Source organism: Colobus angolensis, unplaced genomic scaffold, assembly GCF_000951035.1.
Source record: "Colobus angolensis palliatus isolate OR3802 unplaced genomic scaffold, Cang.pa_1.0 Scaffold41, whole genome shotgun sequence".
In the NCBI taxonomy this organism is placed as follows: Eukaryota; Metazoa; Chordata; class Mammalia; order Primates; family Cercopithecidae; genus Colobus; species Colobus angolensis.
In genome coordinates, this window is record NW_012117488.1 from 16,475,515 (window position 1) to 16,501,762 (window position 26,248).

The 26,248-nt window shown below is 41.7% G+C and overlaps 1 protein-coding gene across 7 annotated transcripts in view; it reads left to right on the top strand.

Moving 5' to 3' along the window:
* NRP1 (neuropilin 1) overlaps positions 1 to 26,248 on the top strand; it is a 158,134-nt gene that overhangs the window by 61,916 nt on the left and 69,970 nt on the right. For 6 of the 7 annotated variants that reach the window (XM_011956184.1, XM_011956183.1, XM_011956185.1 and 3 more), the window contains 4 exons: positions 1,615 to 1,796; positions 8,866 to 9,093; positions 16,312 to 16,467; positions 19,194 to 19,360. In XM_011956184.1, coding sequence (XP_011811574.1) covers positions 1,615 to 1,796; positions 8,866 to 9,093; positions 16,312 to 16,467; positions 19,194 to 19,360 — 733 coding nt within the window. The remainder of the gene's footprint in view (positions 1 to 1,614; positions 1,797 to 8,865; positions 9,094 to 16,311; positions 16,468 to 19,193; positions 19,361 to 26,248) is intronic. The other variant, XM_011956188.1, reaches the window with a different exon arrangement.

The window sequence follows — 26,248 nt, forward strand, 5'->3', positions numbered from 1 at the left end:
TTTAACATGCAAAGCATTTCCCAAAGTATGGAGAAATGAACAATACCTCTGTGTATTTCCATAATTTTGCAAAGGGACGGTGGTGTTAGCAGGCCAAGTATCTACTACTGGAAGCATCATATGTAGCAGAGGAAATGCAGTTAATACAATAATTCACATATGTTAATGCTTAGTTCCATCAATGTCAGCTTTATTTTCTTCTTGATATACACAAAGCTGGCACACAGTTTTAACTGATGAGGTAATGTCATTTTTAATTTAGAGAGCCTTAAGCTGTCCACTTTAACTAGTGATATCATGGTTGCAGTTGTCTCCTGAGACTTTATGTAAACATAAGTCATGCATCCCCGGCAGTTTGAGAAGAGATTGTTAAAGATGACATTGGGCATCATGAAGATTTCCCCCACTTTGATCTATTTTAAATTGCCAGATACAGTTTATGTTACTGCCATATTTTAGCCATTCCTGAAATTAATATATCCCAGGACTTTTGAACCAAGTTAAGCACAGAAATAAAATAAAGGTTGGAAATGAATGTCTTGTAATGTTTTCATGTCATTTCTAGAAGAAAAATGGAAGATGAATCAGATTCTCTTGCTCCTAGGTGACTTGGTAAATAAAAAGAGAAGGAAGAGCAAGCTATTAAGAAATACATAACACCAAATAAACAAAAGCCTTCTGATTTTCCTAGGGGACACGAGTGTATTGGTGATGGCTTTGTACATTTTAAAGATAAATAAGATCCAAGTATATCTTATTTCCGTGTTAACTTTTGAGTAATATTTATGGTCACTTTCCTTACAATTTGTATCCTTAGTGTCATTATTAAGCCTGAATTTTAAATCTCATCACTTTTGTGGTATCAAGCGTTTCTCTCTCAAGCAACAAGATTTCTTTAAAGACTCAAACAATTATATTACTTTAAAGATTCAGACTGGCGGGTATAAACACAGTTATTTTCCATTCTTAACTAAACTTTTTCTTGGGAGAAATTACGCTCTAGGATCCAAGTGTCATTTGGGGGAAGATAATCTGTGTTTTAACTATTGGATGTGGCTACTGAGAGACTATTTTCAAAGAAGTCTGGAGTTTGGTGGAATGCAGTTAAATAGTAAAGAATCTGTTTATTATTCTGTGGCCATATGTTTAGAGGGTCGCTCACAGAAATCAAAGTATTGTTCATAGAAAGCTCCAGCCAAGGAGACATTTTGAATTCATAAAAGAACTTCACAGTTTGAAAAGAATGCATAGCATTATGTATTGACACCCCACCACCATAGACAAAGGAACACAATTTAATAATAGAGGATTGTGCTCATGAGATTTTTCTTTTTCTTTTTAATTGGTTACTTTAACTGACATTGTCTGCAAGTATAATGGACACCATTATTCTTAATAGTTCTGTGTTGCCAGATGTATACAGACATGATGTAGTCCATTTTAATTATTTCGTTTTGCTAGATTTTTTTTCCCCTCCATTTAATGCAGTGATGAATGCAGATAGAACTTTTTTTTTCCTGGCGCACTATGCTAGATGATGCTGGTGTCTAAGTTATTGAAATTAAAAGGGCATTTCTCACCAACCTAATGTTTTCTTCCATGTTTGTGTGTTAGGTATGACTACGTGGAAGTCTTCGATGGAGAAAATGAAAATGGACGTTTATGGGGAAAGTTCTGTGGAAAGATAGCCCCTCCTCCTGTTGTGTCTTCAGGGCAATTTCTTTTTATCAAATTTGTCTCTGACTACGAAACACATGGTGCAGGATTTTCCATACGTTATGAAATTTTCAAGAGAGGTGAGTGAATAGCTTAGGTAGAACAAGGATGACTAAAAGTTCATTTAGGCCGAGTGCGGTGGCTCACGCCTGTAATCCCAGCACTTTGGAAGGCTGAGGCGGGTGGATCATTTGAGCTCAGGAGTTCAAGACCAGCCCGGTCAATATGGCGAAACCCAGTCTCTACTAAAAATACAAAAATTAGTGGGGCATGATGGCGTATGCCAGTAATCCCAGCTACTCGGGAGGCTGAGGCAGGAGAATCACTTGAACCTGGGAGGTGGAGGTTGCAGTGAGCTGAGTGTCTTAAAACAAACCAAAAACTTATTTAACCTTGTTTGATTTCACAAAAGACAAAGTGAAAAGAAAGACAGGAGTAATGCTTTTATCCTTTTGTAAAATATATATCCTCATTATAAAAATGTTGGGAAGTACTTTAAATAGGGTTAAATTACCCATTGTATGGAGGAAGTGTGCTTAAAATTGAAAAAAAAAATGTATTTCAGCAATGAAAATTTCACCAGTCTGAAGTGTTGGCCAGTGTTACAAGGCAGCAGTCTCCAACCTTTTTGGCACCAGGGACCAGCTTCATGGAAGAAAATTTTTCCACTGACAGAGTTGGGAGATGGTTTCAGGATGATTCAAGCACACTACATTGATTGTGCACTTTATTCCCATTATCATTACTTTGTAATATATAATGAAATAATTATACAACTCACTGTAATGTAGAATCAGTGGGAACCCTGAGCTTGTTTTTCTGCAACTAGACGGTCCCATCTACAGGTGACGGGAGACAGTGACAGATCCTCAGGCATTAGATTCTCCTATAAGGAGAGCGCAACCTGGATTTCTTGCACACACAGTTCACAAAAGGGTTTGCCATCCTATGAGAATCTAATGCTGCAACTGATCCCTGATCTGACAGGAGGAGGAGTTCAGGCAGTAGTTCCAGGGATGGGGAGTGGCTGTAAATACAGGCGAAACTTGGCTCGCCTGCCACTCGCCTCCTGCTGTGTGGCCCAGTCCCTAACAAGCCACAAACTGGTACCAGTCTGCGGTCCGAGGGTTGGGGACCTCAGTTATAAGGTATACACTCCGTAAGCTTTTTAAAAAGCATTTATTCTTATCTGTCTTCTTCAAAAATAGGTTTGATCTATTCTTGAAGTTTGATTTCTTTCGTTAAAAATGCGTCAGCCAGCCATGGCGGTGCGTGCCTGTAATCAGTTCCAGCTACTTGGGAGGCTGAGGTGGGAGGATTGCCTGAGTGCAGGAGTTGGAGGCTGCAGTTGAGGCTTGATTGTGCCACAGCACTCCAGTCTGGGTGACAGAGCAAGAAGAGCCTGTCTCTAAATATAAATTTAAAGATAATTTAAAAGTAATAAACAAATTAACAAACATGTAAAGTTATCTGGTTGTCACTGTTTTTAGCAACAGCCTATAAGTTCCTTTCATGTGTGAAATTCAGCCTTCCTATTACTTATATTTTTAAGTTGGCATTAATGTGTAGAAAACCAGTCCAGGGACGGAGGATCAAGATTTGAATGTATTGTCTTGGAATACAGAAGAAAAAGCTTGTTTTGATAAAAAAAATCTAACCACATCAATTTCAAAAGCCTTCGGTCTTCTGGGTTCGTGATAACTGAGAAAAATTTAAAGGGGAGTTGTTAGGGGCTCCAGGAAACGTTGCGAAAACTTCTTTACCTTTCGAAGATATTTGGCCCTGACACCATAAAAACAGGGATAGATGGAGAGAACTTTCAGAAATTTAAGCACATAAGTACTTAGAACACCTTTTGTATAGATAATAGTATACATATGACATCAATATAAACAGATGATGAATGTACATATTTTTAGTGATGAAAACTGTTTGACTTGTTATAGAAGGCATATTATACGTGTCTGTATATGTACACACACACATCTACACCTGCTTGCTTACCTGTAAGTGGCACTATCAAAGACAAACGTGTCAGAAAAGGGGCTAGGAATAGCCTTTTATTTTCGGTTTTCTTTTTTTTTTTTTTTTTTTTTTTTTTTTTTGAGACGGAGTCTCGCTCTGTCGCCCGGGCTGGAGTGCAGTGGCCGGATCTCAGCTCACTGCAAGCTCTGCCTCCCGGGTTTACGCCATTCTCCTGCCTCAGCCTCCCGAGTAGCTGGGACTACAGGCGCCCGCCACCTGGCCCGGCTAGCTTTTTGTGTTTTTTCAGTAGAGACGGGGTTTCACCGTGTTAGCCAGGATGGTCTCGATCTCCTGACCTCGTGATCCGCCCGTCTCGGCCTCCCAAAGTGCTGGGATTACAGGCTTGAGCCACCGTGCCCGGCCATATTTTCGGTTTTCTTAGAGATCTGAAGACAGTTGAAGGAGAAAAGAGAGATCTGTCACTAACTCATGAGGAATTCTGTGTGTTCCTTCCAAAGGAACTCAGCTCCCTACGTATCTGTGAGTCTCAGATGTACCAAAGCTTCCTGTCCTACTCTCCAAGCCCATTCTTCAGACTTGAAGTCTTCTTTTGTTCTTTCTCTTCTTGACTTCCCACATCCAATATGGCATCCACTGCTTTTTAATTTTTATCCAAAAGTCTCAAAGACTCTCAGCTTCTTTTCCATGTCACTGCCATTAACCAAATAGGCCCCAGTTGTGGCCCTCCCATGTGACTCTCTCCTGCTCACAGCTTCTCAAACAGGCAGGAAGCCACTGTCCTCAAAACGCCCACAGAGGGTCTCTGTCACCGCACCAGGCAAGATTGAGGTCCTGCTTAAAACTTAGCATCAACTGCATAAAAATCATTAATATAATAATCATTGATGAAAACATAACACTCACACACACACACACACGTAAAAGCGCAGGTCATGAATGTTTTTTCCTCAAAAGCTGTTTAATGATATTGTAGAATTCATGGATCATTGTTCTTTTGAAAATATAGCACTTCTTTCAGGATGCAGCAATTTCAAGTTTCCTGAAAACACCTGAATTACACTAATCATAGTTTAATGCAACCAGAATGGCCTTGAGGTTTCCGGTGTGAGATCACAGTTCTGAGACATTTAGGCCATTCCAGAGTCCCTGGGTTGCATTGCTCCAGGATCATCTTTGCCTGACCGTCAACAAGGCCAGCCCTGCTTCTTCCTGCCCTCTTGGAGCCATGTTGGACTGGCCTAATTCTCCTCCTAAGAGCCCCTCTTTTCCTTCTACATGTCTCTTCCCAGATGCTGAAACCTTAGGCCACCAGCCCTACCTTTATTTCCAATTACCTAAAGAGATTTCTCTAGGAAACCCAAGCCTCCTCACTGATCTCTGTCCCCATCCTTCCCTTGGTCTTCAGGCCCAGATGCTGGAAGAAGCTGCTGCTGTTTCCTATGGGTCTCAGTGCAAGGGGGCTGGGGGTTGGGGGGTGCCATTTACTGAGAGCAGACTTGGTCACTTGATGTATGTTACATGAGTGAGCGTTTGTGCATTTAATAATAATTCCGAAGAGAGTCTTTTGACTGTTATTCTCCATCCTTATTGTCCTTGGCAACTAAATGGTGGCATTCCTTATAGCTATACAAGTTACTGCTGTTCTTACAAGTAAAGAGGAAAGCTCATGTTCACTAACTCCAAATGCCTGTGAGAGTGCCACTCACTCCTAGGCACCCAGGGCTGCTGGCCTCACTCCTGCTTATCTCCTGTGTTGTATATTCATCTCCTGTGTTCTCAAACTGCTGTAAAGAAATACCTGAGAGTGGGTCATTTATAAAGAAAAGAGGTTTGATTGGCTCACAGTTCTGCAGACTCTACAGGAAGCATGATGTTCACACCTGCTGAACTTCTGGGGAGGTCTCAGGAAACTGACATCATGGCAGAAGGCGAAGGGGAAGCACATGTCACAGTGGCCAGAGCAGGAGCAAGAGAGAGAGGGAGGGGAGGTGCTACACGTGTTTTTGTTTTTTGTCTTTTGTTTTTTGAGACGGAGTCTCGCTCTGCCGCCCAGGCTGGAGTGCAGTGGCCCGATCTCAGCTCATTGCAAGCTCCGCCTCCTGGGTTCACGCCATTCTCCTGCCTCAGCCTCCCTAGTAGCTGGGACTACAGGCGCCCGCCACCACACCTGGCTAATTCTTTGTATTTTTAGTAGAGACGGGGTTTCACCGTGTTAGCCAGGATGGTACATGTTTTTAAGCAACCAGATCTCATGAGAACTCACTTACTATTGCAAGGACAAGGCCAGGAGGGGATGGTGCTAAACTATTCATAAGAAATCCACCCCCATGATTCAATCACCTCCCACCAGACCCCACTTCCAACACTGGGGATTGTAATTTGACATGAGATTTGGTGGGGACACAGATCCAAACACTATCATGTGTATTCACCATGGACTTTCTTAACCCCTTTTCTGCCATTGTCCTTTCGGGAGAAAGTGTTTCTTCAACTATGGTGAACTGAAACAACAGTGAATAAGGAAAATATGAAAACGAATTTTGGTGTATAGTGGAGAAAATAGGAAGTTACAGAATCTTTAAATTAGAAGAGATCTTATTTTGCAAATTCTAAAGTACAACTCCTGTTTGTCATGCACAGAATTTGAGAACCAGAAAGGTTGAGAGTCCACCCAAGTTTACCCAGCCAGTGAGTGAATCTCAGGACTGGAATTCAGATCTCCTGGGGCTCCATCCAGTTCTCCTCCATCACCCCATGGAATGTCCCCATGTTTTGCCAAAATACACAAGAAAACCTGGGATCACTTCCATAGCATGACAAGGGCAAAGTGAAAGCACCGAAATTCACTTGCTTTTGAAAGTATGACCTTAATTCCTGTCATTTTTTTCTCAATGAATCTTAATCTGAACTGAAACATTTTATCTTTTTAAGAAGGAGAAAATATCAGTATCTGCATGAAACCTTGCTGTTTACTTTGGCTTACAAGAATGTAGCCAAAGTGATTTTTTCCCCAGGGAGGAGTTTGGAGGTCTCCAGCATAACCGTTTCTACACTGTGGATATAAAATCCTAAAGGGTCCCCAATAGCATATATGTACATATGTATTTTTTATTTGCGGATGAGTGACTCAAATTATCATAGTCGCTGTCATCTCAGAAGCCACCAGAGTAATTTAGAAACTAAGATTATAAACCATACAGCACATGTCGTAATCTCTACCTGGAACTGACCTGGCGAATTGCCACATGTTACTAACTTTTGATCCAGAATCAAATAGATAAGCATTTGCAGCGCTCATGGTGAAGGGTGAGCCGTGTCCAAGAAGGTTTGAGAGGTATTTCAAATAAGTCAGACCTCTGCAGACCAGGTTTACTGTGCCCATCTAAGAATTCTTCTGCATCTGCAATGCCATGGATCCATGGATAGTTGATATGTGCATCAGGAGGAAAGGATTGATTTGTTTTCTCAACAGGCTGCCAGATGCACTCCATTGGTATTCAGCCTCCTGACCCGAATCACTAAAACTAGAGACCTACTAGCTAACTTTAATCTCTATTGATGTCTAAAGTGTCGCCTCTAGTTGCCTGGCACTCTGGAAGAATGTTCAGTTAAGACCAATGTCAACAAAGCACCTTATTTAGAATTGAATCCTTGCATGCCATTGCCAGGGCCCCATCACTTCTGCCTTCAAGCCACTGTGAGAAAATGGTGCAGGAAAATAGTTGTTGAACTGAACACCCCCAGATTTGATCCTGAAATTCAAAAGGGTAAAGACTTCTCTGATTCACAAGAGTCTCAAGTGTAGCTATTTGAAGATCATAGCAGCAGGTGGTATTGAGGGACTGAGTTGATGTGCTCATGTTGGTAGGGAAGGCAGTTTTGGTTTTGTTGTTGTTGTTTGTTTGTTTTTTGAGGTGGAGTCTGGCTGGCTCTGTCACCCAGGCTGGAGTGCAGTGGTGTGATCTTGGCTCATTGCAACCTCTGCAACCCAGGTTCAAACGATTCTCCTGTCTCAGCCTCCCAGGTAGCTGGGATTACAGGTGCCTACCACCATGCCCAGCTAATTTTTCTATTTTTAGTAGAGACGGGGGTTTCCCTATGTTGGCCAGGCTGGTCTCGAACTCCTGACTTCAGGTGATCCGCCCACCTCAGCCTCCCAAAGTGCTGGGATTACAGGCATGAGTCACCGTGCGCACCCAGCCGAGAAGGACAGTTTTTGAATTGTGTAGTGAATACCACCCTATGCTGGTTACCATGAATTGAAATTGGAGTCATTCATACAGGCATAAGGTCAACCTGCGCTATATGCATGGATGCTCTTGACCAATTTCAATGACAAATCACCATAATTTGTAAAGTCTTGGTGGTACTGAACAGTCATTAAAATTACACATTATAAATAGATGCATTACACACACACACACACACACACACACATCTATTAACATGCAATTTTAGAATGGCGTACTATACTGTGTCTGATACTTCGGGGAAGGTTAGGATGTCAGCACTGATATCAGGTGACTTCCGGCATCATGGCCTGTAATCACAGTTTATCGTGCCCTCACTAACAGCCACACTTTACTGGCCCACCTGTGTCAACACCACTCAGAATGAGTCACTCACCCTTGGTACATGTACGAATTACCTTTCACATTTCGTTTGTCAAAGAGGCATAGGTCACATCTGGCAGAGTTACTGAGTCACTGGTGTAGGAATCTGAAACCCAAACTGCCTCCACTGAATTCTCTCCCTCATCATTATAAATGTTCTATTTCACCAATAAAGGGCTGTCAGCCTCAAGATTTAAAGATTTAAGCTTGAAGGGGCTATAATTATTTCTCTAGGGCTCTGTCGAGATTTCTGCAGCTTACTCATTCATTGTTCCCACATGATTTTATATTTGTCATTTTTTCCCCTGCAACAGCAGAAGTCTTTAAATTGCTCCATACAAATGGAAAGCTAAGGTTAACACAATAAATCTAAACTTGACTTTCCATACCCATTTTACTAATAGGAAAAAGCTGACTAATGCATGATTAGAACAGTGGTTATAATGGTGGGCTTTTATTAGAAAGATGTTCTGTCTTTACCCAGGTTATTTCTTGGGGAAGTTGTTTAAGTGGGATTTTCACTTTACTCCTTTTTCTCTTCTATTCATAGGTCCTGAATGTTCCCAGAACTACACAACACCTAGTGGAGTGATAAAGTCCCCCGGATTCCCTGAAAAATATCCCAACAGCCTTGAATGCACTTATATTGTCTTTGCACCAAAGATGTCAGAGATTATCCTGGAATTTGAAAGCTTTGACCTGGAGCCTGACTCAAATCCTCCAGGGGGGATGTTCTGTCGCTATGACCGGCTGGAAATCTGGGATGGATTCCCTGACGGTAAGAATGACAAGAAGCACCCCAAAATGGGAAGGTTCTGGAGGAACGGCACCAGGATTCTTTTACAAGAGTCATGAGACATGCATCATTAAAAAAAAAAAATGCTCAAAAGGACACTGGAAAACAAAGCAAAACTCTCTTTATGCAGAGCAGTGATGAAATGTTTGAGCTCAAGAAGACCTTAGTAATTATCTAGTCCAATTCCTTCAATTTATAGATAAGGAAGCTGAGGCCATGAAAGATTATGAAAAGTTCTTGCAGCTATTTTTGTGATATAATTGAGGTGAACACATAGTTTTTCTCACTAAAGTATTTTGCTCATCCACTGACCTGGCTACTCATCATTAATTCACAGATTGTCAGAGGATGGGCTCTTAGTAATTCCATTATATCAAACCACTCATTTTAGAAATGCAGAGACTCAGGACCTGAGAGGTTGAGCACTTAATAAAATTTTAAGGCCAAAATATGCATCTGTTATACTACAGAATAAAAATTTGGAAAAGGAATAAGAATATTTGGGCATTCCAAATTTAGACAGTTTCCCTGTACATTCTCTACAGATTTTTCATCTTTGGGAATTTGAATCACCTCATTATATCATTTATAGTCATTGACCTATCATCTAAATGCATTCATATACCTAAAAAGTATTTCTTGAGCATCTGTCATGTACCAGGCACCATCCTAGCCCCTGTGTAAGCAAAACAATGAAAGGTGCTGCCCTTTGGAGTTTCTCTTCTGCCAGGGAGAATGAGACAATAAACAATGCACATTACAAATAAATGGATTATGTGTGTAAAATGTTAGAAGGTGAAAAGTGCTGTAAACAAATCTCCCCAAATGCAAGCAAGAAAAAGTAGAGCAGAGTCAAGGGATAAGAAGTTAGGAGGGGAAAGATATAGAGTGAAATTTTAAATAGGGTGGTGAGGTTAGACCTTTCATTTATTTATTTATTTATTTATTTATCTATTTATTTATTTATTTTTGAGACAGAGTTTCGCTCTTGTCACCCAGGCTGGAGTGCAGTGGAGCGATCTTGGCTCCCTGCAACCTCCGCCTGCTGGGTTCAAGCGATTCTCCTGCCTCAGCCGCCTGAGTAGCTGGGATTACAGGTGCCCACCACCACACTCAGCTAATTTTTTGCATTTTTGGTAGAGACGGGTTTTCACCATGTTGGCCAGTCTGGTCTCAAACTCCTGACCTCAGGTGATCCCCCCGCCTCGACCTCCCAAAGTGCTGGGATTACAGGCATGAGCCTCCGTACCCGGCCGAGGTTAGACCTTATTAAAGAAAACAACATTTGAGTGAAAATTTGAAGGAGGTGGAGGAAATAGCCATGTGAACATCTAAATGAAAGTTTTCCATTCCACTCTTGTGAATTAGAAGGTGAATGGCAAAAATACATAGTGAAATTCTGAACAGTGAGGGATAATATCCAATAATTTGTTACAGCTGCATTGCTTGTCTTGTGTTTAGTCTGGTTTAATATTAAGATTTCTCTAGAGAACACACATTACACAGATCAGAGAGGATAGCTTGGAAGTCTTCACCATCATGGAGTTAGGAGATGTATAACTATCTGTAAAACAGAGTCAGATACTATTCTCAAAAGAATATTTAAATACATTGTACATAAAGAATAAAGTAAAATGTAGACCGGGTGCTGTGGTTCATACCTATAGTCCCAACACTTTGGGATGCCAAGGTGGGTGGATCACCTGAGGTCATGAGTTCGAGACCAGCCTGGCCAACATAGTGAAACCCCCATCTGTATGCAAAATACAAAAATTAGCCGGGCGTGGTGGTGCATGCCTGTAATTCAGCTACTCAGGAGGCTGAGGCAGGAGAATCACTTGAACCTGGGAGGCAGAGGTTGCAGTGAGCCGAGATCATGGCCACTGCACTCCAACCTGGGTAACAGAGCGAGAATCTGTTTTAAAAAAAAGAGTAAGTAAAATGTAAAGGAGATTGCCTTAGTCTTTGAAATGACATTATTATTAGTGTGATTCAATTTAGCTATGTTCCTCAATAGTAAACAGCATTAGAGAAAAACCAGGTTTAGAGAATCCTTATATTGCCATTGGAATAAATGGGTGAGTTAACATTAGTTTAGTATCTTCTTTGCTCTTTTACCATATAAACAGGGTTATGATAATCTTATCAAAACTCTTTTATTAAATAATGAGATTTGCCCAAACAGAGTTCTGATTGATTTCCAAGTATTCAATCTGATAATTAGGAAAACAGTATTATAATAATATTGTAACAATAGTTGGAACATTTTACAATGGATTTATTTGTTCACAACCCAAATTTGCAGCTTTCCTTTCTAGAACTTTCATTTAAATTGACATCTGAAGAGGAGGTCCAATCAACCAACTTATTTAGAAGACTTTCAGAAAGAAGGCACATTGTTATTAGTGTCAAGGGTTTTTCAAAGTAGTAATTTTCTGGCTCTAGAAAATCACTGAGTTGAATCGAGGAACAATTAACAATAAGAGTTATCAGCCTTGCAATTTATGCATGTTTTAAACTATGGTGCCTTTCACTTGTTCCCAGAGAAAACTGGCTTTGGAATATGAAGAATGCATTTGTATATTTGTTAATATTTACCTGGCCTCATTCAGCCTGTACCTGCATAACGGTTTTCTTTTTTAGGCAAAATAAAACTGCATCCTCCTGGTTTTTTTTTTTTTTTTTTTTGGTCAATGACACTAGAAACATTTTTGTCATAGTAGTTCAACACACATAGTTCCTCTGCCAACAAAATTGCTTTTAGTCTTTGATGTCCTTTCCAAAAACAACAACCAGAAGGTGCGGAAGGCTTTTAACCATCAAGTGATTTTACGTTGCATTTTATCATAAACATTGAATTAAATGACTAGGTAATTGCAAGCTATCCATTGATTCAAATTGACTTTGAGGAAAAGCAGTTTACTCCAGAACTCAAAATTCAAGGCATGCATGTTGTGAATTCCACATCTCCGTCTACCACTCTGTTTGAAGCTGCATGGATTCATAAATGGCAAATTTGAAAAAAATTGGTGAAGGTTTACATACGGGCTAAGGCCAAGAGCGCAGCATCATTGCCCAGGTAGATGCTGTAAGTGTTGGTGCTGGATGATGGGGCCGGAAGTGAATGCTTAGCTCACATCACATCAGTGCTGATGATGTCAGCCTTCTGCCTCAGCTGGCGAAAGGGGCTGGAACTGCAATTGTTACCTGTGTTCCAAAAATTATCAATCATTTCAGGAATACATTTCATAATAGCTAGATTGAGTTCTGCTTGCTTTTATTTACTTTTACATTTAATTAACCTTCTAAAGACTAATTTAGAAGAGCTAGATATAAATATGCCAATTTTTTCTGGGGAAAAGCTACAAAATGTATTTTTGGTATTCCAGATATTCCACACCAAAAAGTCTATTAATTTCAGAAAAGTATAGACGGCCTATCTTGTACCTTTGAAACGAATCCCTTTTTTGTTTATTATTCAAAATACTTCATTTTAAAAGGATACCTTTAGGCCAGGTGTAGTAGCTCACACCTGTAATTCCATCACTTTGGGAGGCCTAGGTGGGAGGACTGCTTGAGGCCAGGAGTTCAAGACCATCCTGGGCAACATCAAGAGATGAGACCCTGTCTCTGCAAAAAAAAAAAATTTAAAAATTAGCTGGACATAGTGGCATGAGCCTGGAGTCCCAGCCCCTCAGGAGACTGAAGTGGGAGGATCACTTGAGCCCAGGAGTTCTAGGTTATAATGAGCTATGATTGTGCCACTGCACTGCAGCCTGGGCAACAGAGTGAGACAGCCATCTCTAAAAAAGAAAAAAACAGATTTTAAAATACCTGCTTGTAGTAGACCAGCACATTTATTTTTTTCACATAAAAATGTGGCAGAAAGCCAAACCATCTGATTCTGAGATAAGGTTATAATTATTGGAGAGATTAATGGGAAAATGCAAAGGATATGGGATCACCATTGCCCGTTGTAGGCATATATTTAAACAGCACAAATACTATATTCCTTTCACATCTGATGAGATATGATCATTATAGCTCTCCTTTCCCTGAAGCTTGGCACATGCTGCTTGCTAAAATTCTGCAATAATTCAATTTTTGAATTATATTTCTGCTTTTGTGACCGTTTTCATTCATCTCCTCGGCCCTTGGGTTCACAATAACAGAAATAGGAAATTCAATAGCTATGTTCATGTAAATACACAAATGAGCACACACACGAGACGGATAAGAGTATTTCATCCACTCTCACTCAGATCAATATTACATTAGCTTGCTAGGCTAAGGTCTTGCTGTTGTTCAGGAAAATTCAATACGTCTTTGTATTATAGTCGAAAAAGCCTTTCACTGTCGTATCTTGAGGGCTCCTAAAGAAAGTGACACGCTGTTATCCGGGGGCAATGTTCTAGGGACAGAAGGCAGATTTACCCAGCATGTCTTAAACATTATAAACCAGTGAGTCATGGAGACTCTCTAAATTGCAAGTCTGCATCAGACAAGTTCTCTTCTGTTTTCTCTTTCAAAGAGATTCCCCTTCTGCCCTCCCCAAAGGAATTGGGTGATAGTGGCGGGGAGGATCAGCCGCCTGGGCTTCCACAGGGCGATCACAGCTTTGCTTGTCAGCTTGTATTCTGGGGGAGGTCAGCGGCTGTGGTGATCAGAGAACGACCCCAAGGATTAGGGCTGTAAACGTTTGCCCACAAACTAAAGAAAAAACATTGTGAAGCCACACTAATGGAATTTAAATGAGGGAAAAAGTAGTGAGGAAGTCTGAATGGACTCTAAGCCTTCTTTTTAATATTGCAGATCAGAAATGAGATTCTTTTTTAGGACAGTAAAGACTTAAGTGTATGCTTCTAGCAAGGCATTTTCGTGTGTAGGTTATGGACAACTTCGTGCTCCAGAGATAAGAAAAAAAAAGTGTTGCATTACTACTAGGGCCACATCCAGAATGAAGAAAATCTATTAAATAGCAAAGAACCACTACCTGTAGAAGAATCAGAAGCCAGGATTAAAGCTGAAGAGAGACAAAAAACAGCAAGAGTTTCATCTTCTGAGATGCTTTCTTCTGCCAACAGAGAAGTCTAATATAACAAAATTTGCTTCCATAATGCAAAGCTGTTGTCCGTGTCAGCATGATGTCCTGTAGATAATCCGTATCAATCCTCCCCACTGGGTCATCCTCCTCGTTTTCTTCCTGATAAAGCAGTCTAAGCACACAAACTGTGTGGTGCCTGGAGGGAGAGTGAAGGGTTGCGGTAGAGAGAAAACTCTGAATTCACTCAACTCTTCTGTTATTTCCAACACATCGAGAAATTAGCAGGTATTGTTCAAAGCAGCCCAGTTTTGCGCTAACTCAAATAGGTGAACCATTTTGGTTTACTTTAGTTATTTTATTTTGTTTGGGTTTGGGTTTTTTTTTTTTTTAAGAGAATTGGCCAAGAGCTGAAAACCTGTCAGCTGAGGATCTGTGCAATCCACAAAACGGGGGCTCGGATGTGCTGCCTACTAGGAACGCAGCTGGTACTCGGGACTTCAGGGAGACCAGTTCTTGTGAGGTTCACTTCGGCAACCACATCTGAAGTCTCTCTTGGCCTTCGTCAGCCGCGTCCTGCATCCATACTGCACACACTGGCCTTGAAACACCACATCCCTGTTGAAGGCCCCTTCCTCCAGGGACATGTCCACCTAATGTGCTTCTTTAAACAAAGCAATCATTCTTCGTGGAAACGCACAGAACCATGGATTTCTTGGAGGGGAAAACAGTCCACACCATATTGTCCTTCTAAACCCAAACCATCTGGTATGTTTTTACCATATGTGCAATGAAAAAACCTAGAGGGAAAAAAAAAGGACTTTTTTGTGTGTGGCTTGTCGATAATCAGGACAGGGAAGTGGAAAGATTCGCCATACAGAGGAGTTCTGCACTCTTCCCAAGGCAATTTCCAGTTTACTCATTGCCAGGGTTTGCTTAAAGTACTTCAACAAAGGTGTGGCCAGTTTAAGTCAAACAGCAAATTGTTGTATTGATTTTTGTATTTTTTTGAGACAGAGTCTCACTCCGTCATCCAGACTGGAGTGCAGTGGTGCAATCCTGGCTCACTGCGACTTCCGCCCCCTGGGTCTTGCCTCAGACTCCCCAGTAGCTGGAACTACAGGCACTGCCCACCACACCTGGCACACTTTGTAGTTTTAGTAGAAACGAGGTTTCACCATGTTGACCAGGCTGGTCTCGAGCTCCTGACCTCAAGTGATCCACCCACTTTAGCTTCCCAAAGTGCTGGGATCACAGGAGTGGGCCACTGCACCCAGCCATCAAACAATTTGACTTTAACATAAATTAGTGGGTGTTCCTAATCATTCGCCTCCTCAAGTCCCCTTTTTTTCCTGGTGTGCACAATCAAATGGATGCTTTTGGTGATTTCTTGGCCCCTGGAAACAAGTCACCTCTCAGTTAGGAGAGAAAAAACTAGGACAGAAGTCAGACAGATGCATTTTTATTTCATTTAGATTATAGGTTGCCATTATTTATAAATTATTGGTATATGTAGTCTCCAACTTTTTACATGGTTACAATGATTTGTCTTCACATAAAGCCCTATGTAGGACATAATCCACTGTCCTTTGTCCAAGCCTGTGATGTTTATCATAATAAGAATCCAGGGCAAAAAGATAGCATGAGGAAGCCAATCACAGGTCAGTTGTGGATCAGACCCCTGGGACTGATCAGACCAGAGGGTTCCCTGGACATCAGCATCCCCAGAATCTCCCCTAGGGCAAGAGAGGTGAGGACAGGTAACTCAGAAACCTCAGTGACCACAGCTTAGCAGGAATCTTTTGGCGCTGGGCTGTGTATACAGTTTTGCCCTGCCAGTGGGTACCAAGGTGCCACTTCAATAGCCTAAATCTCATTCTTTGCAATTGAAGCAAGCATTTTGATTCTGTTCCTGAAAACAGTTCTGCTCACTGGGGAATGCGGTTATGCCTGTTACTGCCCTTCTGAGTACACTTTAAAATCTTCTCCGCAAACCCAATCCAATATGTTCACTGCAAACCAATTAACTTAGGGAAGCCTTGCTTTGGGTTAGAAAACACTTCTGGGTTCTGCTGGGACCCATGTTTGTAAGTGGTAATTCTTGCATCTGCTGCAGGAGAAAAGACATTTTGACATTGTCTGTATTCCTCCCTTTCCAGTTGGCCCTCACATTGGGCGTTACTGTGGACAGAAAACACCAGGTCGAATCCGATCCTCATCGGGCATTCTCTCCATGGTTTTTTACACCGACAGTGCAATAGCAAAAGAAGGTTTCTCAGCAAACTACAGTGTCTTGCAGAGCAGTGTCTCAGAAGGTCAGTGTTTATTCATTTTGCAAAGCCCTGTGGTAAATACTCAGTGTTATTCCTGCTCACACACCTGTGGCGACATGAAGCACTAAAGTAATGTGTTGTGAACGGGGGTGTCAGGTATCTGTTTTTCTCTTTTAAATTTTTTTTTTTTTTTAATATCAATAGGAAGAACTATTTGCTGTGCTTTCTTTATAAAATTGTGGGTGAGAAGCCTGCTTGGGAGCCTCTGAAATTATGGGAGAAAGTGGGAAATGGCAAAACAGTGCCTTGAAACAATGAAATGTGACTAGAGCATCTACCTGGCACCCTCCAATGCATACAAGGCTGAGCATCATAAGAGGACAGGCATCTATCCCAGACGATAAGAACAAATCTGCGGTAGTTCACTGACAGAGCAGTCACAAAGTGTGGATGATGCACAGTGGTTTGGTTGTGGAAGATGCTGGAGGAAGCCATTATGTTTTTTGTATTCTATTAAAATACTCAACTCAGCTAGCTCAACCCTTCCTCAAAGTTTTTGTGGTCTCTAGGTCTTTTAAAGGCCCAAGAAAAAATCTGAAAGAACAAAGAATAAGGCCAGGACTGGTGGCTCATTCCTGTAATCCCAGTGCTTTGGGAGGGCGAGGCAGGAGGATTGCTTGAGGCCAGGAGTTGGAGACCAGCTTTGGCAATAAAATGCAAACTTGACTGTACTAAAAATTGAAAAGTTAGCTGGGCATGGTGGATCCTGTCTGTAGTCCCAGCTACTTGGGAGACTGCGGGAAGATTGCTTGAGCCCCGAAGTTTAAGACTGCAGGGAGCTATAATCATGCCACTGCACTCCAGCCTGGTTGACAGAGTAAGACCCAGTCTCAAGAACAACAACAAAAAAGAACAAAGAATAAATTGTTTGTGCAATTATCAGCTCTAGCTCCCAGGCTGTAAAGTAACATAGGGAGAGGACAAGGGGTGTTTGGAGAGGTATCCTACAGATATGCTCATATCTTCTACAGCAGATCTCACTGGAAAATAAAGAGGCCAGTGAAATTTCAAAACCTTATTTATATTTTATTTATTGGATTTATTTGATTTATGTATTTTTGTGCCTGTAAATAATTGTTATATTACAAATAACAAAGCTAAGCTTAAAAATATGAAGCCATTCAATTCCTCAAGGATCTAGAACTAGATGTACCATATGACCCAGCCATCCCACTACTGGGTATATACCCAAAGGATTATAAATCATGCTGCTATAAAGACACATGCACACGTATGTTTATTGCGGCACTATTCACAATAGCAAAGACTTGGAATCAACCCAAATGTCCATCTGTGACAGACTGGATTAAGAAAATGTGGCACATATACACCATGGAATACTATGCAGCCATAAAAAAGGATGAGTTTGCATCCTTTGTAGGGACATGGATGCAGCTGGAAACCATCATTCTTAGCAAACTATCACAAGAACAGAAAACCAAACACCGCATGTTCTCACTCATAGGTGGGAACTGAACAATGAGATCACTTGGACTCGGGAAGGGGAACATCACGCACTGGGGCCTATTATGGGGAGGGGGGAGGGGGGAGGGATTGCACTGGGAGTTATACCTGATATAAATGATGAATTGATGGGTGCTGACGAGTTGATGGGTGCAGCACACCAACATGGCACAAGTATACATATGTAACAAACCTGCACGTTATGCACATGTACCCTAGAACTTAAAGTATAATAAAAAAAATAATAAAGTGAGATAGATTGTAAAGATAAAGAAGCAAATTCAATAAAAAAATCCTAAAAAATAAAAAAAAATAAAAAAAAAATGAAGCCATTGCAAGAAAACCCTGTATGCCCTAAAACCTTATCTGTTATTGACAGAAAATTCAGAAAATGGGGAATTTTGATTAGCTGAGATTTTCTGGATTGTTGAAGACCTTCCCTTTAATCGCTAAAGCTTTTTTTCACTTGTGTACTTTGGATTAACATTTTCCTAAAACTGAATGCTCATTTCCCCAGTATCATCAAACTGAGGATGTTAGGCCTCAGAGAATATAAATTTTGATGTTTCATGGTCACTGTTGTGAGCATTTTGATTTTGTGCTCTAAAACTGTGGTGCTTTGGGGCCATGCGACAGTGCAGTTTACCCCCAATGCATAATTATGTTAATAGTCATGATCAGGCCAGAGGCGGGGCATAAGAACAAAGGAAGTCAGGAAGAGGTGGTCTGGGTGCCAATAGTAGAATCTGAAAGACAGGGAGTTAAGATCTACCATCCTTTGAGTATGAATTGTAACTAGACATAGAGTCTTTTTTCAGTTCTCTTTGATATTAAAAGAAATAATTTAATACAAAAATTTTATTTTAAATACAACTTTTTGTGTGTACCCATATGACAGGTAGAGCCATAGATAGTTATAAACACATATACTCAACTGTGAACACAAATCAGAATTTTCATCATTTCCTGGTACATTTCAAATAGTCTTTTTGTCAACCTAGGTCCACTTGGGAAAATTATTAATCACTGTATGATCTTGATAACCTTATTTTTAAATATTGCCATGAAAATCCAAGTATCAGTGCTATATTCCAGTAAGTCCCTTACTACCATCTTTTTAAAGAATTTTGAATGAATGAACTCTTTGGTTTGTCAAGTTAAAAAAGAAAAATGCATCTTTTTCTTTTTTAAATTTCATAAATCCCCTATGTTTTGATGACTTTGGGCCCTGTTTTTCCCTTCAGATTTCAAATGTATGGAAGCTCTGGGCATGGAATCAGGAGAAATTCATTCTGACCAGATCACAGCTTCTTCCCAGTATAGCACCAACTGGTCTGCAGAGCGCTCCCGCCTGAACTATCCTGAGAATGGGTGGACTCCCGGAGAAGATTCCTACCGAGAGTGGATACAGGTATGCAGCATAAGATCAAGCCTATCTAGGATTGAGTAAGTTTTTGACTGTCTAGAGAGGTTGTTGAAAGAAAGTGGTACTGTGCCAAATGGCCTCCAATGAGAAGATAGGTTAACAGCCATCAGGTATAAATCACTGCAAAATGAGCGCATCACTACACAATCAGAGAAAAGCAGGCCCAGATGACATCCCTGAAAACCCATTTATCTTCTCAGATACTTACATACTACTCTTCCGAGAATGTGAGTACAGGTGTCTCACTTTGATAACAGCTCCAAGATCTGATTTTTCCCAACTACACACTGTCTGTTAATGGGCTTCCTATTTTGACATGTTTTTATTTCCTGGATAAAATATATGAATCCTGTTTATAGACGTGTATGAAATAATTGTTTCCAAGTATAGATTTCTGTTTGTTCAGGGTAGGAGAAGGGAAGGAAAGGTTGGAGTGTGTTTTTCCACGTAGGCCTATATAGCACACATCCAAGAAGGGGTTTGGTTGAAGGCACTCTCCGTTGATGAGATATCCATGTTTAGGCATGAAATGTACATACCTGTGTCCTCATTAGTGATGCTGCCTCTACTTTCCTCGCTTTGTTCTGACATTCCCTTCCCGCTGTCACTTACGTATCCCCACAGATACCTCGTCTGCCCCACATCCCCACCACTGACCCCTTTTTCCAGCCGTCTACTCCCTCTCATCCCTGGCACCACTCCTAATGCCCACTTGCCCAACCTTGATATCTGGGTATTCCCACCCAAAGGCCTGATGCTGACAGTCCTGAGTTTTTCACTCACTGTTAAATGAAACATCCATAGCTGGATCTGTGGGTTAAACTGTAGGCAAATTATACAAAAGATTATTTGCTGAAGGATCCAGGCTTCCTTTTCAGGAGAATAGTCGGAGCCTGTCTTACGTTTAGTGCTAGATATAAAATGACTAATTCCCAGAGAGAGTTTCCAAGCAAGAAGAAAAAAAAAAAACACAAGATGATTAATCCTCTACTTTCCACATCTATTGCTGCTTCAGTGTTTTAAGCACAAATACCAGATTTTGTTTTACTTTGGAAAGGTCAATATTAGTTTAACATACACTTAAAGTGAAATGGCCTATTACAGGAGACTGAACTCACGCTAACCTCCAATACTGAGAAATATGTAGAGGGTGAGAAAAGATGAGACGTCTACCTTGGGATTGCTGAATCCATCTCTAGATTAAGTCAGAAACGAAATGAATTTGCCTGTGTCAAAATAGCTCTTGGTAACTTGTTTTCTCACATCCCCAAACCAACAAGCAGTTCAGTATGATTGACAGATGTGCCTCTCCGGGGAAGCTTACATTTTGCAGCCCTAAGCATGTTTGTATGGTAATGAAACAGGAAAGGTCTCCTTGTCTCCCTCACAAGGCGTGCGATAGGGGTGTGGCTCGCTTCTTCAGTGCCCCTCTGCTGAAACCTCTAGGGGAGCATATAGATGGGCAGGCTGTGGGGCTTCGACCCCACCGCAGTGTCTAAGGCTGAATGTTTACAAGCCGCAGCCCCAGTGGGCGCGTGTTACAGGTGCCCTTTGGGTTTGCCGTCTATAGGCGGCTTGTGTTCACCAGCTCAATTAGACCCCCTTCCTTATCACAAAGACAGAGGGATTTCTGTATCCCAGGGTTTCTTGCCTTGGTGTACAGGAAGATTCGGATCACACGTGATCTTGGATACTGAGTGCAAGGTTTTATTGTTGGGGGGACTGGAAGGGAGATGGTTTTCTCCTGGACTCTTCTCCAGCAGCTCCGCGCAAACTCCACGTCGTTCCGCCAGTGCCTGTTGGTGTGCTCTTCCACGGGTGGGCTCTCGACGACCAGCCACTTGTGCCTTCTTCCCTCATTGTGTTCCTCACGACGTCCAGCCGCTTGTGTATCTGCCCACTAGGGTCTCAGGTTATTAAAGGCCCAGGATGGGGGCATGGTGGGCCCGGGTCGTCTTGGAAAATGCAGCATTTGGGAGGGAAAGTGACCTGTCCTCACTTTGGTCCGTGGGGGTGGAGCGCTAGCCAAGGACTGTCCTTTCTCTACCCTGCACTTCCCTTCCCCCTTCTCTATCATTTAAAGGGACCATGCTCCTCCCTTCCCAGCACTCCTGTATCAGTAACGTTGTCCCATTCTTGGTACTGTGGGAAGCTCTCACTAAGGTAGAAATGGTGGTCTTCCAGGAGCTCTGAAACTGCAACTGTAGCAATTCCTCTGTGCAAGGCAATTCTCGTGTCAGTGAAAACACTGAGACTACATGGCCTCTCACAAAGCATTTGTCAACAGAACAGATTTACATCATTCTTCGGAGTTAGACACAATCTGAGATTGCCCCAGAAGAAAAAAGAATCTCAAATCATCCATCTCGAGAAAACATGATCAGGAGAAGCAAGGTACCTCAAACTCCCAAAACTAGAGGTTTTTCTTCTTGCTTATGCCGTGTTCTATGGCTGGGCCAGCTGGGGTCTGCTCCATATCTTCTCACACCAGGACCCAGACCTGGGGAACAGCGTCCTCTAAAATGTTGCCTGCCCCAAGGCAGAGTGTATTAGTCAGTTCTCACACCACTATAAAGAACTACCCAAGACTCGGTTAATTTATAAAGGAAAGAGGTTTAATTAATTCAGTTCTGCATGGCTGGGGAGGAAACTTAGAATCCTGGCAGAAGGGGAAGCAGGAAACTTAAAATCATGGCAGAAGGGGAAGCAGGCATGTTTTACATGGCAGCAGGTGAAAGAGGCAAGGGAAGGAGGAACTTCCAAACACTTATAAAACCATCAGATCTTGTGAGAACTCACCCACTATCATGAGAAGAGCATGGGGAAAACCGCCCCCACGATCAAATCACCTCCCACCAGGTCCCTCCCTCAATGCCGGGGATTACAAATCAAGATGAGATTTGGGTGGGGACAGAAAGCCTGACCATATCACAGAGGGAGAAAGATCACAGCTCATCGTGATGGTTCTCAGGTCTCCCTGCTGGATCACTTGCACCCACCTTCACTGCCAAAGCACATCACAGAGCCACACTTAACTTCTGAGGGGCAACAGGAAGCCATGGCCCCACCTGGCTAGAGGGAGGAGAGCTTAAATGACAATTGTCCTACTCATAGGACATTGATCCTTTATCGAGTGCACAGAATGTGGCCAGATCTATGCTAAGTACTTGACATATTTTTTATCTGATCCTCACTGCAATCCTGGGAAGGAGGTATAATCATCCCCATTGTAAAAACGAGAGTGCTGAAGTTCAGAGAAATGGGTAAACACTCAAGGTCACAGTTAGTGACCTAGTGACCTAGTGACAGGCTTGGAAACAAAGTCTATCAGACTCTAACACCCACTTGTTTATGTTACAGTATGCAGGATTTTTACCATTTATTCCCGTTCATATACTTTCAAAAAGTGTATTTTATGAAATGTCCATCATCTCCCTGCCGAATCACGTTGAGATGGGTTGGGTGCTTCCTGTTTCTAAGCCTAGCATGCAGGGACTTTGCTGCTCCATCCCTCTGAAAGGTGAAAGTCACAAAAGCTTAGCTTCAGGTTCACCTTGAGGTAAAATTACCGTTTTTCGCCTTCCGAGCTCAGCAGGCTCATTTATATGCTCGTTGTGTCTGTGTACAGGGTGGGTGCTGTTATCATCCACCGATCACCTAATTATGAATAATTTCATGTGTTTCCAGCTTTTCTGAAACTCCTTGGAAGTGGTTGGCTTGTTGTTTTCATTAGATAGATGTTTTGTAAATTTAACCAACAAGTACAGCATAATTTAGACTGAGGGCAAGGGGCACGTACCTCTAATCACAAGAACCTTAGCACACATACATTTCTATTTATATGCACATAAATATGCAGATAACGTTTGTTTTCTTTTTCAGATTTTTCACATTTTGCATGAAATATGCCCCCACAAAACAAGTTGCTGTAGCAACAACAAGTATACAAATACTTTCATGTGTTAAATTAATAAGGCGATATTGGAAGCTGACTTTCCATCAAGACAGGAACAAGCTTTGGTTCCCATTGTTTTCCCTAGGAAATTACTGAGTGGCATTAAGAAAAAAAAACAATGCATCATTAACTGTCGATATGAACGTCCACATTGGAGCTTCCTGTGAGATCTGTTGTCTGCCAGAAAGCTTAAAAACAAGTCAAGGAGCCTGTTAGTGAGAAGGAGCGTGAAGGAAGTCCCAATGTGAAGGTTTGCACACAGCCATATCCTGCTGAAAAAACCACTTCATATCCTGAGCTGCTAAAATTCCCTCATTGTCAATGGCAGAGTTAATCACACTATGAAATTTGCCTGCCCTGCCTTTTTTCCCAGATTATTCCATTCTGTATTCTGTGTCCCAGAGCTGCTGATCTTATTATTAATTTCACCTTTTTCCTTCCTTTGTTTCTGGTTAATCATTCCAGGATACAAAATACAGACTATGTATCAGTGGTGCGATCAAAAGTCTTCCTTTTCAAGCACATCATTAGAACCCAGGCCATTAAGCTCATTGAAACTGAGTTTCTTTTCCCATAAAATAAAGATAATGTAGCCTTCACTCCATTCAGGCACTCTCAGTCTATGATCTATGAGTCTCAGAGAAATGCAGTTTCAGTTTTTCCTTTTCATTTCTGCAAACTAAGTACACAGTGTACTGCATCTTCTGGGGAGACGTTCTCAAAGATCCTGAACGTAGCCGTTGACACGCAAAGCAGAATTTAATTCGTTAATTATTTCAATGTTTTATTAATGATAGTGTTCACCACACTGTAAACAGATTTATCCTTCCAGCTTTAATTAAAGCTCTTGGGAGTGCTTTCCTCAAAACAACTGTGACTTTTCTCTGATTAAAATGCCAGGAGACCAAAAAAAAAAAAAAAAAAAAAACAAGAGACGTAATACTTGGGTGGGATATGAACTTTGTTGTTCGAAGAAACAAAAATAGCACCAGGATTACCGCACTCTCTAGTGACTTTAGAAATTAAATTACTTGACAAACCAATCTGGGCTGAAACTACTCTTCTCCAAATTTAGGGGCTTTTTCTCTTGTGGAAAAAAATTGTGGTACTAGAGTATGTATGCCTTCACTTATTCCGGAGGAGCAGAGAGTGGTTGACTTCTAAACCACATCCTGTTTGGGTGGGTAAATCAGCCCTCTTATGGATTAATCAGACAGAAGGAAACCTCCAGGAAGACAGTCTGTAGGTGTAAGACCACATCAGCAAACCCTTGAGGCAAGAGCCTCTTCTTTCTCCACTCCGTTTTCTAGTGAGATGTTAATTCTGAGGTATGAGAAGAAGGAAATTTCCAGAAAAGAAGGACTGGAGCCAACCTGCTGAAGAAGCTTATTTTTGTGTTTCCCTTTTGCCTTATATGTATTTCTCAAATAATATTAAAGTCTTCCCCATATTCTCTCTGAAGGAACTTTGGAAGCAGATACCATTAATGAAAGCCCTTAGTGTGGTAGGGAGATGGGCTGAATGGAATTGAAACACACACAGTCATGTTTAGTCATTTGAGACAATAGTGTCAAAAGAAAGTAAATGCCCTTCCTCTAAGTTCACCATGAGAAACTGGTCCAATCTAAGTGGCCTTTAAGGTTGCTTTAAAGATTTTAAAATTAATTCTGACACATATTCTAACAACAAAATCTTATGTTTTCATAGCACTCTTCCCTTACAAAAGCACTTTTGTTTTGAGACAGAGTCTCGCTCTGCTGGCCCAGGCTGGAGTGCAGTGGCGTGATCTTGACTCGCTGCAACCTCCGCCTCCTGGGTTCAAGCGATTCTCCTGCCTCAGCCTCCCGAGTAGCTGGGATACAGGCGCGCACCACCACACCGTGCTGAGTTTTGTATTTTTAGTAGAGATGGGGTTTCATCCCATGTTGGCCAGGCTGATCTCGAACTCCTGGCCTCGAGTGATCCTCCTGCCTCGGCCTCCCAAAGTGCTGGGATTACAGACATGAGCCACCGCACCTGGCCAAAGGCACTTTTTATATACGTGCTATTTTAATCTTACTAAGTGAGGTCAGTTGACCAGAGATTTTTACCCCCATCTTCACGTGAGAAAACTGAGGCCCAGTGGGGTAAAATAGTTCACCAAAGTCCTGACTCCGGAGAAAGACATAACTTGTGAGAAATCTTGGTCTTACACAATGGACGTGAATATCCTTCCTCAGACTCAGGAAGCAAGACAGCAGGCACAGAAGGAGAAGTCAGACCGTGGCCAGCACATGCATTGCCACTTGCCTCTGGATCTGACACCCAGCCAGGGTGCAGCGGAGACTTGCAAAGCTCTTTGGCCACTCTGATTATGTTTTTCACTGGGTGCTCTTGCGATTGGGGTATGCTGGAGAGATACTCTCATGCCAGCTATTCGGAGATACATAACTAATCCTGGCATCAGGCCTAATGGGCCACAGACGAGGCTGATGGGTCATCAGGCCTGATGCGCCACAGACCAGACTGTCAGACACAGTCAGGTTTGCCACCCTCAGCCCTGGGGTCCTTTCTTCAGTCCTCTGAGGTTTCTCGTCCATACACTTCACCAACATTCCATCCAGAGCAGTGAGCTGTTGCTTCTGGCAACTTCCAAAGTGGCTCTGCCATGATTCAAAACTTGAATTGCCTGTTACAACTTGGTGAGAATGGGCATGAAAAATAACACAATGGCGTAGACGTGATTTCAGGAGCTGAGAAGGGCCTGCCTGGACTTCCTTTAAGACCAAATAGAATGAAGTAACTTATGAGCCCTTGGAAATATTTCCTCTGAAAAATGGTAGTATGATATATTTTTATCACATTTCAGATGGGATGAGTGAGTGCTGACATATTCAATTTGAAGAATCTGTTGCTTGAAACCCTTGTTTTATCTTTAA